The sequence below is a fragment of the Patagioenas fasciata genome, chromosome 12 (genome assembly GCF_037038585.1).
Source record: "Patagioenas fasciata isolate bPatFas1 chromosome 12, bPatFas1.hap1, whole genome shotgun sequence".
NCBI lineage: Eukaryota > Metazoa > Chordata > Aves > Columbiformes > Columbidae > Patagioenas > Patagioenas fasciata.
This window is the reverse complement of record NC_092531.1, coordinates 7,878,636-7,894,649: the sequence shown is the minus strand read 5'-3', so window position 1 is coordinate 7,894,649 and position 16,014 is coordinate 7,878,636. Positions and strand designations below refer to the sequence as shown.

The window sequence follows — 16,014 nt, the reverse complement described above, 5'->3', positions numbered from 1 at the left end:
AGCTACACAAGATCCTGAACTTTTCTTGTACACTACAACCTTTCCTCAAGTCTGAAAAGTTTCAAGCTGCCTGGGCGTCTAAACGCAAAATAAGAACTTGACTCTGATCTTTCACTTGTGAGCAAAGTGACCTTTCATTTACTCCTTTTCCACCTCTTTTCCCTGTAACCTGAAATCCCTGAAACCACTTAACACAAAGTAGCCTACACTGAAGTCTTTACTTCCAGGCACAATCACCAGTTCTGCTCTCTGCAACCTTAACTTGCTGGGGCTTTCTTATCTCCCCTGGTGCTTCCTCACAGAGGGCTGTGCAAAACCGTACCGAGACACACTTCATTATTATGCTGCACAGCACACCAGCATTGCAGAGAGCACCTTCAGCACAGAACCCCCACAGTAAGAAAATGTTCCTGGAATCTGACATAAAAATTGTATTACAGAGAAGAACTTGGAAAAGAAAGCCCCAAGACAGAGCTAGCTGTATGGGAACTGGGAGGACGCAGCACGTATCAGAAAAGGCAATTGGAAGCAATTAGTTTGCAGAATCAGGAATTACATCTGGTGGCAAAAGTCAGGAAGCAGGTCAGAGCACTTACTTTACCGGATAGGGTATGTGAAGGTGCCTAACAGAAAAACAAACCAATCGATTATAAAGGCTCATAGAGAACAGAAGATGGAGCCATGAACTTGAGACCTACTCCTCCAGGGCACTCATAACCCTCTTCCGTTCAGTGCTTTTAAAATGTAAATGGAAGGAGAACAATATAAACAGTGGTGCCAAGCAATATTTTAATATTTTTTTAAATCTCTTTTTTTCCCAGCCTGTCAGTTAATTCTTGAGTCACAAACTGAATCACCACTCACCATCAATGATCCTCTTCACTCTCCATATTCGTAGCATGATAATAAGGCTGATAGCATCCCATGGGCTGCTGGGGCCATTAGCCACTGTTGAGGCCACCATTGGTGCCAAGGACAAGATTATGACAGCACCATCAAACACCTAGGGAGAAAGTAGTTTTTTCAAACCTTTCCGAAAGATCGTAACCCTGCCCTTCCTGCTTGGGTTCTTGAAGGGCTCCCACTTTGTTCAAAAGAAATGCAGTTATGGCACATATTTGAAAGGGATATGAGGTGGCCAAACCCCAGAAAGGCTGCATCCTTTTTAGCTAGCACAACAGAATTCCTTAGTGCATTTTATGAGGTGAGGGGAGATAAGCTGTGGTGAGAGGGCAGGGAGACAGAAAGGTATTTGGAAATACTGGCCAAAATCCCCAAGTAGAGTGACAGCCTAAATGCTATTATAGCCAAAGAGTTTTATTATCATTGGTATTTATTACTTCTTACTTGGCATAATGTCATTCCAAAAAAGCATACAGTCCCTGCCCATAGATCTTACTGTCTAAATGAAGAGATCAAGAAGACAAGTAGAAAAAGATGGAGCAAAGAGGCTTGATGGCTCTTGGCCACATCCTGACTGCACAACGTGTGTGGGAAGGTCTGAGCAGCAGGACAGAAAGACCCCCTGCTCTCACCTTTATTGCGCAGCTGGGTTTTCAAGGATTTTGACAACCAGGACTCTTCAGAATGATTTGTATGACATTAGTTGCACTGGGATTAGGTCAGAAAAGGCAATTGTGCCAAGTATTAGCCAGAAATGCATGAGTAAATACATTTCAGATCAAACTGGCAATAATGTTATGCCTATCCTATATTCGCCTAGCAGGGTAGAAGAGAATACCACATTCTCATTCCTACTGAGACCCTTCACAGCTGCCAAAGACCACTGATTAATGGTTTGCATAAGGAGGGAGGACATAGATTTTATAAGCAGCACACATTCAGAATTGTGCATAACAATTCAGTGTATTGAAAAGAAACACTTCTTACTGCAACCATTGGACAGACAGTGAACAACATCACTCCATTCCAAATGACCAAAACAAATTATCAGAAACTGCATTTAGCCTCAATAATAAGAGTCTCTAGAACAATAATTCGAGTTTCATTTCAGTTTTTTTAGCAAAACAAGTTAAAAGGTTTCAAACTTTATTACAAAAATGTGCAAGCCTCTAGACTCATTTAAACTCTGAGAAGAGCCAGATTTTCTACTGGTACATCCTATGTAGTATTAGTTTATCAGACAGTATCAAGAAAAAGTTTTTAATATTCTTGATCTCCAGCTTTCCACTTAAACTGAAATTACGTGTTATTTATAACACATGCATTTCCTTATCCGCCTCTGCAACTATATGCACATTCCACTTCATTTGTGATTTCAGGTACAAATTACAGTGTTTATCATCATTCCACTTAATTTAAAATAATTTCACAATAAAATCGGGGGCTTTGCCAAACCAGTGTTTTCTATCAGAAAACTACATACAATTTTCAAACCAGTTCTAATTTCAACTTGATAATGGGAATGGGGTTACACACGTCACATGACAGTTTTCACTTGTATTGCTCACTATCTCAGGGTAGCAGTTTCAACAGTTAGATTAGCACAGCTCTAACAACAAAATAAACAGACACATACCCCACAATGTCTCCCTTAATAAAATATTTCCAAATATCACACTCTTCTGAGTCTCTCCCAGAAAAAGGGACTGTTTCATACAGGAATGCATACATGCATCTAATGAGAAGAATGTGCATATTTATCTAAGTTAAAAGACATTGTATTGCATCAGGTCTATAACAAACCCACCCAAAGCAGTTCTTAATATTCTTACTGTGGCTGCCTGGAAAACAGTAAAAAGAGTAAGAGTGCTTACCTCTATTTTGTTTTCAATGTAATCCCATATGCCCAGGACCACAATCCTCAAAATAGTCTAGTAAAACAGATTAGGGGAAAAAAGAGATGGTGGATGTTACTGTAATTTTAGACAAATATTTAGTCCTTTATCTATTTAGGGGATCATTTTTTGTTTTATTTAAAGCATTATGCATTTCTTCTGATAAATAGCTACATTTCTGTATTATGAAAGCAGGTATTGCTTTCCAGCCACTATATTGACAGATTGAAACTTCCATAAACATGTTCCTAGTTCAAATGTTCATCAGTCTTTCCATCCTTCTGAAATTTCTCTTTTAGACTTGTGAGATTTAGATTGCCAATCCTCACCACCCCTGTGACCCAAGCCTACATAAGATCCACCGTGGGGGTCTCAGTTGCAATGGGGGAAGAATCTCTTTTCTTGCCATCTTTGACAAGCCAGTGCTTACTATTTTCCAAGAAAAGCAGCACTGATCTCTCTTGGTGCCTAAAGATACTGATCAATATTTGGAGCTGAGACTCTTCTTCTCCATGTCTGGACCACAAGGGTGTTGTTTTATTATGAAATTACAGGGTAAGGTAGAAAAATATCTTTGTGATCCTTCTCTACTAAGCAAAACAGCTACAAGTAGCATCAGTAGCTAGAAAATAGGAATAAAGAAAGAATGCAGAATGAACCAGTGGTGAATTCCCATTAAAAAAATCCAATGGTATCTTTCTTAATTGTTAACCTGTGTTTCAGAAGATGCAATTAAAAAAAAAAAATCAATCAGGCAACTAATGATTAAAACTGAATTCACATAAAAGCAGAACTGGTAGGGATGTTTTCTGTCAATAGTAACATCAAAGTCAGATTTTCACAAACTACAAACATGAAGAGTCTAATTGCCGCCATGTGACTTGCAAAGAAGGTAAAAACTGTACTTTCTCCATTAAAGAACAGCACTAATGACAGAGAGCTCAGCAGGCCTGTGTGTGAGGGGTGACCGTGCCAAGAACTGTGCAGAAAAAGGTGACTCTGATGAATGGATGTATCTCCTCTTCATTACAAATACAAATATATATGAAATCTCAGCCAGCTCTGAATTTATGTCAAATGTACCAGCACTAGTTGCAGAACAACTCTGGATTTTTCAATACTATTCCTATGCATGGTTCTGCCAAACTCCATGCGCCCAATTGCCTCGCTTGGCCCGGGATGACTGTGCTGATTCCTGTTTTGGCACTCCATACCTGGATAACAGCACTTAATCCTGTTTTGCAGAGGGAGACATTGCTGTGGGAGATATGGTGCTTTCAGAACCCAGCCTCAAACCATCAATGAGTAGAAAAGTGAAGCAGCCAATGCTTCCTCAAAAATGGCATGTGTGAAGCACTGGTCAAGCCTGGCTGGCAAAGGGAGCTGCTAGCCAGAAGAGAAAAAGACACCGAGAACACCTAATGCTGCTTGTCTGCACTCCTAAAAAGAACATTTTACTTTCAAAGTATTTTACAAACACAGCACAGGAATGCGGCTATTCACAGCAATTTCCTTATTGACCTATATGCTTGAAGTTTATATGTAGAGGAAGACATGGACAACAGCAGCTCCTTAAAGCCCTTATCGACTCCAGATTCACCAGCATGATGTGATGTGATCTAGGTGCAAGGTGTAAGTACACACTTGCTGTACAACCAAGGCATTCCTGCAGCCTCAACTCAGGCCCTGAGCAGATCCTTCCAGACAAAAGCATCCCAGCTCCTCTGCAAGCACCTCCTTCCCTCCTCATTCAGAAGCTGCAAAATGCTAAGTACAAGTTACTCACGAGCCCAAAGGTTCAGCTACCTAAGTTAAACTGAGGTCCACCACAGCAAGTTCCACAGCAGGCAGCCAGTGAGAAATGTATGAGGAAAAGCAAGTGCCTTCTTTAAAGCTCTGGATGCTATCCCTTCCTACAGCAACCCTGCTGACAGCAGAGAGAAATCTGCTTCATTCTCTTCTATGCTTAGGCAGCATTCATGAAGTGCTAGGTCAATGAGCAACTAACTAAAGGATGGCTGAACACTCAACACATTTACAGTAACCGATGGTGAAAATCTTCCTTCGGACAGGCGTGTACAAAGGTATTTTTGCTGAAATAATAAGGTATATCTGCACAAAGAAAACAGAAACACTGTCTCACAACCCTAAATATAGTTTAATATGGGGTTGTTGAGGGAACTTTTAAAAGGATTTTCCTTCCTGCCTTTTTAATTTCTCACTGCAGTGTTTAAATCAGAATGTGCTACTGTCACATTAATGGGTTTGAGCAGTTCCAAGGGCTGGAAGCTAGCACAAATGTTTGGATTTTCAGTCTGCTGGTGTGAATCAGCACAAGTCAGCAGTGACTGGAAGTCTACTCAGCAGACACTCAATACAGCAATGGTTGGGGGTGCTACATCTACAGGATAGGTCTCCTCCTCACAAAACATACCCTTCTCTCAGCTAATGCAGACACACTATAAGAAGGGACAGCGTGAGGGCGGGGCAAACCCAGCTCCCCATCCGAGAGACGCACTCTTCAGCACAAACTGGGCACAACTGAGGGCGAAGCTTTAAGAACATGTATTCTGTAAGGAAGATCCTAAAGCTATGCACCAGTATTATCTGTCACTCTTAACAAACAACCTCACATCACCACTGAAGTGACAAAGCCATGTAAGGTCGCTTCTCCCTGGTGCCCTGGGGCACCCCAAGAAAGCACCATGGGTGAGACACAGGTGCCACACACCTACTGCCTGCCGGCCAGTCTGCACTGGCGGCAACTCCAAACTCAGGTTAGCTTCCTCTGCTCTCCCTGCGTTCGTACAAAGCAGAGATGACATCCGCTGCTGCTGCCATAACTCTTACCCAGCCGAGTCAGAAGCAAGCACATTTGGACTTCACTGGGCAAATCTCCCTGACTGTTCAATATAATAAATACTTCGACTGAAACGAAAGCATTGGTGTTACTCATAAACAACATTTTAGTACTTTTCCTAAGGAATTAAAAACACCTTTCAAACATAGAATCACAGAATAGTTTGGGTTGGAAGGGACAAATACGTATTGCATTTGATTGTGTACTTTCCCTGTACAGAACTTAAAAAATGAGAATCTGTAGCAGAATCTGAAAAACAACCAGACAAATTAATAATACAGGAAACTTCCTATAAACTGTACATGGACTAAACTGAAAAATGCATATGAATTCAAACAGAATTTCAACTGTACAATTCATCACAGACAAAGCAGAAATATTAGTCATGACTGCCGCTGATAGACACGAGAATCTACAAGAAATAGGGAAAAAATGCAGCAGCACTGCTGTTTCCTACTGATGTGCAGGCATCTTTCAGCACTGTAGCAAATGCACACACACAGATCTGCATTACACTATAGGCATTCTGCATTTTTGGACACATAGATTTGAAAGCAAACAGTAAATATCAGTGTGAGTATTTTTCTGCTAAAGGCCACTTTGTACTTGAAAAAGAATGCTTTAACATTTCTTGATTATGAATCTTTCTAATTAGAAAGTCCTTTACAACAATTTTTTTCCTAGTTATATCAGAAATACATTTTTTGTTTTCTGAGAAAAGCTAAATTATTATGTGAAAGTCTGCCTGGTGCACCAATAAAAGGTAAATGACTGACCACTTCTCTTAACTTACTTCTGTTAATTTGGAGTAAATCCAGATAACAGTAAAATTTTAAACCATTTTTCAGACAGAAACATAATTTTGATGTTGACAGTGTTCCTCAGTGATACACAGTTGTTTGCACAACATTAGCTGTCTGCAGTGAAGTTTCTGAAGAACTGTGTGATGCAGCAGGTTTCTGTCTAATTGTGCAGGGAAACCTGGCCAAGTCCTTAGCTGAGGCAGCCCTGTGGATTCCCACAATCTGCATGAGCTAGCTACATTAGTCAGCTGGCTGCAATGGACATTACGGAATTTTAAATACTTTTTTGCTTGCACAGTTACTAGATAATTTACTACTCAGTGACTCACTGTGTCAAATTCATCTGTAGCATAAAGAAATCAAAAGGAGGCAGCACAGGAGGTGAAACTGGTGCCCCACGTTTAGCGAACAGCAAAGGAGAGCAACCCTGCATTTCAAGATGGGGTAGTGCTGTGTGAGACCGGATGGAGTGGAATAGAAAGGGTGTCTTTAGAAGATCTCCGTTTTCCTTTTTTTCCTTCCTCCCTTCCTTCCACTGCCACAAAACCAATCTATTTGTTACACAGGGTCTTTACCTCTGGCTTGTACAGAAACTGCGAAGATTAAGCTTCTGCCTTTTGGATATATCTCATAAGACCAAACAACCGTCATTTATAACCTCTCTGGTTTGAGTCACTCCACAGAGGCCTTAGCTCATTCACTGCTTACAAGAAATTTTTTTTGGCATCTTCTGATGTGCCTGTCCTGAGATACTGCATTAGCTGTTCTAGTACCTACTGTCCCCAGGTCATCAGATAAAGAAGGAACATGTCAGCATCTTTGAACTGAGATATTCTACTGTTTCCAGTGCAGAGACATCTTCCTCACATGGATTCTCATCAATCAAGGCTCTGAAAGGAAACTGCCAGACTTGCTCTACTCAATTCGAGAACTCATTTCTTGGACACGGATGCAGGAAGGAACTCGCAATTCCGTGACTGTCTAACTTCAAGCACACCAGAAGACTTGGTTACTCTGAGAGAAACTAGAGCTGAAAGCTAGCAGAATGCCTGTGTTTGGCTGACTGAAGCATATACAGAACAATCCAAATAACTAATATCAAAGACCTCTATTCTTGCACGCAAACAGGCTCATCAATCTTGGTCGAAAAGTAGAACTGAACAACAGCCACAGAATCAAATGTGATAAGCCTATTAAAAAACAAGCAGACTCCAATCCACTTACCAAACCACTGTGACATTCCCCATCTTCCTTTTCTCAGCTAGTTATTACCAAGGCTGAATTTGCCTTCTTGATGGGTTGTAACCCCAGCCTTGCCTTGCTGTTGGTACTGGTGTTTCACCCACACTTTCTCTTCTGACTTAACATCTGGGTAGCACTTGGTGCAGACAAATCACAGTGATGTATGTAAACAGAGACGAACATACACTATCATCACTGCTAGTAAATCCTGCTCAAATACTTGGAAAAAAGCAAAAAGAGCTGACATGCACTTGACTTGAATACGGATATTTTAATGTTGGAAAGTCACAGGCAGTGACAGACACTATAAAATTAACAGAGTGCAATAAATTCCTTTAAGGCTTGTGGCTATAGCATAAGCATAGAGGGAACAAGAATACGCTGTGAGAGTCTCTATTTAATTTTGTTGGCAGTTGTTCTACTGGCACTTGCCAGCTGCTGGCATGTTTGTACCCTTCATTTTAGCCAAGCAGAAAACCCGTGGCTGTTTAACTCCAACATGATAGGACTGTAATTACTTGCAATGCCTTTACAGCACCAGCTTTTAATCAGTCATATTTTTCCAAAACACTCAGGTTTTGTGCTGAAAGTTTTCTGGTTTTTAACAAGTCTTTTACAACTTGATATTATTTGTTCCCTAAGTCTAAGTTGAGGCCTTTCTGAAGAATTGTGTAAATTGTGTATCCACACTTACAACCAAAGGGAACCAAACTACAGAATAAACAATAAACATTCAAAGTGAGGACATGGTACCTGTTGTGGAAACAACCCTTTCTGAACACCAGAAACTCTGAATCCTTGCTTTGAGGACAAAGGTGCTGACTCAAGGACTAATCAACCCTCAGCAGTTGCCTATTATATCCAAGAAAAGTAATTAAACCTGCTCATCTCTGGAAAATCATCCTGGCATTAAATAGTCAAAGACAGCTAAATCTCACTGTAATATACTATCTTCTCAACAAATAATGCCAAACAAAGACAGCTGACTGGTATCGTGAACCAAAGGGCAAAAAAGTCCCCTGAAAGCATCAAAAGAATAAATAAAATTAAGAGGGATGGAAAAAAATAACATGATCTGCAACTTCTTCATTATTTCATAACCTCTTGAAAAAAATCAAAGTTTTTGATTTGGATAACAAAAAATGAGACCCTCTGTTTTTCCTCTCACAAGACACATTTCGACACAAGCAGATGTGCTGTTGCTCATTAAACCAACTTGTCACGAGGACAACCTCAGCAAACCCAGTAGGAAAGGTCCTGCATTCTCCTCCAGGTCCATGGTCTTTGAAGCACATCCAGTTGCTCTGTGGAACCACTTCTGTTGCTTTAACCCAGTCAAGGGCTCTGAGCTGCCAAATGAACCAAAATCCAAAAATTTACCCTCCTTGGTGCACCTTACATGGGTGACTTGTGGCCTTTTCTTTGGTGTAAATTCAAATCATAATAAAATAGGTGAAGGAAGATACTTTAGAAAACAGAAACAATGTGAGTGGTAAGAGGTTTGTAATAAAAGAGCAAGGAAATAAAGAAAAGTAGTTCCAAATACCTAATACAAAGAGGAGGAAAAAAGCCAACACAGATCCAAAATAAGGACGTGAATCACACAACCGGTTTTGGTTCTCTGAAGTATTTCTGCTGTTGTCTTCCTGCAAAACACTTCTGAATCAGTTCACCCACTTACGTGGGCACTCTGTCCCCGCAGAACTGCAACAAGTAATTTCTTCCTTGAGACAGATGAGTACTGGCCTTGAGGATCTGTCTGCACTGCTGCAACAAACTACCCAACAACTGCCTGTGCAAGAACTGAACTTGAGACTACACCCCAGAGGAAGGGAACTGAGGACCACAGGAGAAGATTTTTGTGAAACAAGCTCCACAACGTGATAAAGATCAGGTGAGCGTGCAAGTGCAGCCACGTCACAGCAGCGGAGTAACAAGCTGATCCTGTTGGGAAGCTCCAGGGTGCTAATCCCCACTGAAGAAAGATTCTGGGGGAGAGGGGAAAGTATTTCTTTACAGGGAATGGACTCCGTCTAGCAAACCCAAGTCTTCAAAAATTAGGATGTGCAATTCACAAAGACTGAAAATTTTTTTAATTGTTTAGAGATATTTTTCAGTCAGTTTACATGTATCCTACAACCCACAATCATCATCAAAGGATGAGGATAGTAATCGTATCTCTTTGTGCAACTGCAGCACCAGGAGGCTAAGATGCAAAGCAGTCTTGAGACCCCTGCATGTTCTCAAGGAATCCTTTCAGAAAGTAAACACTGACAGTCTGGCAACACCAGACTGCTATGCATACAAATACAAAATAGAAATACAAAGTGATACACATAAATAAGTATATTTCATTAACAGAACCATGGAAATAAGCAGTGGTATCATATAGGGAATATGATCTCAACACAAATATAGTCTTAAAAATATTTTGGGGTATCTCAGGAGTAGCCTAAATGTCTCAAAACCAATGACTTCTTTTTGGAATAAAGTTCAGAACTATAACAGATTATCCCAATTTGGTCATTTGTTTTATCATGACTACAGCCTTTTCCAATGCATATATTCATACGAAGTTTTGCAAAGAAATTCACCATTTGTTTCATTCTCTTACTATGTCTACATGCAGCAACTTAGAACATCTAAACTACCTACATAAACTGTGAGATAAGGTATTCTTGAAACAGATCTTTTTGTAAATAACCTCTGTGGACCTTTATTCCTGAATAATATATCTTATTCTTATACCCAGTGGCACTGATGATAAAGTTTCTGTGAAAACAAATGGACAAAACTAGTCCTGCCCTGTGCCTGTAGTGATTCAGAGATGAGTATTTCTTTTTGTAGTTTCCCAATTATAATTTGTTAGACAGTATCTTCCATGTTTCCTTGCCAATTATAGGCAGTTGGCAAACAGCACTAATCTAAACAAGATTTTTTTCAGTTTGCTGAGTAGGAGTGGCAATTATTAATCTTTTTCCGTTTTTCTTTCTTTTTTAAAGTACACTGTACTACATTTATTCACTGTAAAATTCTTGCTAATTCCAGTGAAAGCGTAGAAATACTTTGCAGTTCTATATGTGGTGAGAGACTTTGATTATACATACCTCTGAAAAGAAAACAGACAGGATGACTAGGCTGATCCAGTGAATTACTCCTGCAAACTGTGAAGCACTTGAAACTGCAATTAAGACAATACAATGAAACATCATTACAGTAGCAGAATGCAACTTACATTTCACATAATTAGTACTGCTACAACTTACATATGGGTAAAGCTTGCTTGCTTAAATTTTGTGATGGAAGTACCAGAAAGAGGATGGTTGAAATGGGAGGTGGAAGCCCAAGCCCTGTGAGCTGCTCACCCTAATTCAGGTCAGTGTGTCTGCAGCCACAGCAGCTGCTCACTGGTGCTGGTACAGGTCAGGCTGCTGGGAAGCAATGACATGTACTGTTCAGGGTTTTGATGTTCCACTCTCCCACTCCACGCACTGCTTTAATACAAGATGTGTGATTAAATCCTGTATACCTAAAAATCCAGAGTTAGAATCCTGTAAGAAAACGGAATGCTCTACTATCCCCACATTATTCCTTGTATTCGGTCTGTGACAATTCAGCTCAGAAGATCATAATAGTCTTGATTGGGTACTTAAAAACTAGTGCTAAAACTGGACTTCCAAATGTATTTCTATCATCTAAAGAAATAACTTATGTAGGCAGACTTTTGTATAGCTCTCTGGATGTGGAATGAATAGTCATGACTGGCTCAGGATCCCATTCCTCTCAGAGCCAAGTTTAACTCTAGGAAAACCACAGTGAGAGAAGTATCAGAAAGAACCAATGTCATTGTTAATAAGATCAAATCTTAATATATTAATTTTAAGCAGTTTGTGAAATATCAACAATTCTAATCTGTACAACAAACATAATGTGACTATTTTTGTACAGTCTGTTTCAGGAAACGTGGCTGTCATATGGACAGCCTTGTCTTTAACCAAGTTTCTATGAAAACACTCAATAAAGTTACAGTAAATTAAATAAAATTCCAGTTTAAGTAATTGGTTAAGACACAATCTCATCTGTAAGCTCTCTTTTTCAGAAAGTGACCATTAAAATCACTAATGTTCACTTCATTCCAAACTCCTCCATGAAAAGAAGTCTGTAAAGGGTGAGTTATAATGGTAATTTATCAAAACTCAGGATTCTGCACACATATAGGTACTCCTTATGCATGCAGATTGTTGAGGTAGTTATTCCATTTTCAAAGTGAACAAAAGGCCTTTCAGGAACCAACTAGCAGGAACACTCAGGAAAACTTATCTGGATTCATTAGAAGCATGATTCTCCAGAGTCCTGAAGCCTTGCACGGACACTCCCTGGCATTAAACCAGGCTTTCATTTGATTCAACTTACTTTGCTTGTAAGTAAATGAAATAAACTCAGACAAATGAGCATGCTGCAAGACTACATAAGAAGCTCTGCGATATGGGTTGTCTGTATGGGCTTAAATTAATCTCTTGAAATCTGGAGGATTCTTTAATAAGTAACTGAAATTCTGTGATCAAAGTTCCTTTAATTGCTGACAAAACAAGGCAGAAAAGCTGAAAGGGTCCAGTACCTGACAAGTACTCTGACGGTCACATGCTCTCAAATTTGGAATAAAGGAATGAAGAGAAAAATATCTCTCTTTACTTCAGGGTATTTGCAAGTCTACTGCACTTCGAGCAGACTGATCAAAATAGTCTTTGCGGTCTTGCAGTTTCAAAGAATTACTGTGTAACAGCAAAGTTTAACACAATCAGTGACTGTGCACATAGAGATGCAAGACTGTGGCAGAATTAACTAAGTCCTAAGAACATAGACAACATGCACTAAATAAAGTATCTTATTTTAAAATTAAAACTGATTAAAATGGGAAGGGGAGAGAAGTAATGAATATAAAGAACATAAAGCAAGCTGTTAGTGTGGGTGCCACTGGAACAGTGTCTCACAGCTGAGGCTCACCTGGGGCAGAAGAACTGCTTAAAGATGAAACAACTGGGCAAAATATATTCATCTTTCTCAAGACACTCTCTTTTTAGGGCCGCATAGAGCACAAGGAATGGAATCTATTTGTAAGCTATTTTTCCAACAGCTGTCGATTGACACACAAGGCTCCAGCTGCCCCTTAGTGGACAAAAAAGAGATAGCAGCCACGAATCTGGGAAGAAGATCAATTTCTGATGCTGCACCAACTGCAGCAGAGTGCTGGACACGCTGCCAGACAGCGTGCTATTAGATTGCCAGTAAAACAGCAAATTTGGAAAAGCCTTCCAAGCAAGAAGTTTTTGTACGAGAGCTGAATCACTAGCTTATACACTGAATCTGGGTATTTGCGTCTTTCACACCACTTCCTTTCAAAAATGCAGCGTAAAGCTACAAAAACAGGAGAAGGATCTTCTCCAAGAGGTGCTCAACCCTGCTCTGTGGTGCCTCAGTTTAGGGCAAAGCACTTAAGCTACTCAGCTTCTACTTTTAGCTGGAAGAGAATTTCACATTTGTTTTACTCATAACACTTTTTTCCCAAAATTGTAGCTAAAAGCAAGAAAGTTCTGCTTTATTTCACAGTTTGCTGGTCTGGTGCTATGGGGAAGAAGTAAACGCAAATCCAGGATGCTTTTTAGTCACGAAGGTAGTTCAGTATAAAATGTAGAGTATGGCCCAACTCAGTCTACCTCCTCGCCCTCTCCAGCCCTTTGACGTCTCAAAATGTCCATCCAGGAGAGGAGGGATGAAGGATACATCCTGAGTGGCCACTAGAGAAGCTTGTGCCACCAGCACTTGCTTTCGGTTGACGGTGTTGTTGCTGATGATTTCCTGGCAGATACAAACCAGACTGATGCAGCAAGGAGCAGCAGCAGATGCTCACTGTGTGCTTTGGGCAAACCCCAAGCCCATCCTTGCCCAGGTCTGGCTGCACGGCAACGGGCATTTCCTTTGCTCAGCTGTGCACGTGCTCCAGCAGGGCCCTGCTCCAGCAGCCACATGGACAGGAGTGTAGCTTCACAGCTCTCAGGAGAGCCCGATGCCTTTTGCAGACACAACTGCTGTAGCTGTTTGCAGGAGGGCAAGACTAAGATGATTTCCTGGGTTGATTTCCACCAAAACTACCAAAGACAAGGAAGGGACAGCATGGTCTGTATTTCTGAGGAGTGGGGGTTGGAACTTGCCATGACCCTCTTTTTTTGAAATGACATGCAAGTGACTTAACACACATCTATTTCTGCATTTGCAAAACATCACAAGGTATTGAGATGTTATTTTGTTAATGCATGTGAAGAGCTTTGAATATGGAACTGAAGAAGCTGATTATAGGGCAGAGGCCTATAACAGAAGACCTATCATATGTCCCCTGCTTTCTGGCGTTTCTAAGTCTGGCATGAATACGCTTTGTGCTAAAATACTCTGAAAGGTCTGTCCTTTTCACATGTGTGACCTACATATTTGCAAATGTGGCCTCCATTACTGACACTGACAGTTTTATGTATGGGAGCGAAAAAAAAAAAAAAAGAGAGGCTTCCAAGTAATTATAGTCTATAATGTGGATTAGCAGTTATTATTATGAACAAAATCGGCAGTGATGTGCTGCAACATACCCTAATGCACTGGTTGATTTCATACTGAATAAGGAATCATTGAAAACTGTAATTACATTTTTGAAAAATATAATTATAGCCTAATGGCTTTTTAAAACCTTAAGGTAAGTGACACACATTCCTCATATGATACAGCTGCAATACTTATATGAGCCCCACCGAGATATCCCTTGTCTGATTTAAAACAAAATAGAAGGTATTCAACTTCACAAAGTCAAGAAGTCTGATGGGTTTATGCATTAGTGAAAATGCAAAGTAGTGACACAGAGCAGAATGGGTCCCTTCTTGGCTGCTGAGAAAATCCATCCAGGCAGGGGCAGCTTCTCAACAGTGAAATCACCCAGTTCAACCACACACCTATAGGTGACACACAAGGTGATAGCTGCAGAGCTTTCAAGAGTATCACATGCACTAGACACGTAGAGGAGGAATGATCCCGAAAATAAAGTCACTTTAGAAGATTCTTCAGAAAATAAATGGTAAGAAAGCAGGTGCTTCCAGTGAAGAGTCTCCAAAACTGCATTAAAAAAATCAAAGAGAAATTAACTGAAACAGTTTTTAAACTCTTTGGCTCTAAAGGAAGCAACATTTCTGTACATAAACAGGAAGATGTGGCACCTCAATAAATAATGTTGAAAGCTTCTTCCTAATTCCATTTTTAAGGACTTATAACTAGCACTCCTGACTTTTTTTGAAGGCATCAGACTTGTCCAAATTCTGGGCTTCCTTATCCAAAATGGTAAATCACCAGAGACTGCAGAAAATAGCAACTGTATCTGAGTGGTCATGTTCAGAACAATATGCGAAGTACAGACAGACAGGGGTGTAAAAGGTGAGCAACAGTGTGGAAAGACAGCAATTAGCAATAAAGTCCCCTAAAGTAATCTTAATACAGTTGCAATACACCTAAATCTTTACAGTGAAATCTAACACCACTAATACAAATCGATCAATCACAAAAAGAAAAGGACTTCAACAGAATAAAAAGCTTGTTTCCTCAGTTTAAAGTTGCCATAGAGGATATCAGACCATGACTCTTTCATGCTACGTATTCTTGCATTCATGGGATTGTCTGAACCCCATCACTGCCATTTCAACATATCTGAGATGCTACAGAGATGCTAGAGGCTGCTTTTCAACAGTTAGCACAGGGAAGAATGCAGGGGGCACTTGTGTTCATATCAGCTTTGTAGCATAAAAGAAATAAAAGAAATTAAAAAAAAAAAAAAGGAATGGAGGAAAAGATCAATAGGGGGGAGAAAAAAGAAAAGATTCATTAAGAAGCAAAATGACAGCATTAAAATTTCCACTGTGGAACCTGTGTAGAGTGAATTCAGATAAAACAAAACTCCATTTAACCTACTGTTTGACTTCCAGTGTATTAGCAAAGTAGAATGAAAATATCTACCATCATTACAAGATAGAAAATCATAATTCCAACTCCTACCCACTTCAGTAGAATAATAGAGACAGCATCAAATACTCTAGGAATTTCATAACTTCTATCTATTCACATGCATGTGAAAAGTATCAAAGATTAATGATGAACAAAAGATCTTTTTTCTGTGTTTACAGAATGTGTCTGTAAAGGACAAACCTTTTCAAGCACTAATAACAATATGTGTGGATCTCTGCATGTACACTCAGCTTTTGTCTTTTGAAAATTTGTCCTATTA

At 39.9% G+C, this 16,014-nt stretch overlaps 1 protein-coding gene across 1 annotated transcript in view; it reads right to left on the bottom strand.

Moving 5' to 3' along the window:
• Positions 1-16,014, bottom strand: part of TMEM266 (transmembrane protein 266) — a 64,213-nt gene that overhangs the window by 31,865 nt on the left and 16,334 nt on the right. The window contains exons 6-8 of the mRNA XM_065847913.2: positions 10,811-10,884; positions 2,778-2,834; positions 865-1,003 (exon numbers count right to left, since the gene is read on the bottom strand). Of these exons, the coding sequence (XP_065703985.1) occupies positions 865-1,003; positions 2,778-2,834; positions 10,811-10,884 (270 nt within the window). The remainder of the gene's footprint in view (positions 1-864; positions 1,004-2,777; positions 2,835-10,810; positions 10,885-16,014) is intronic.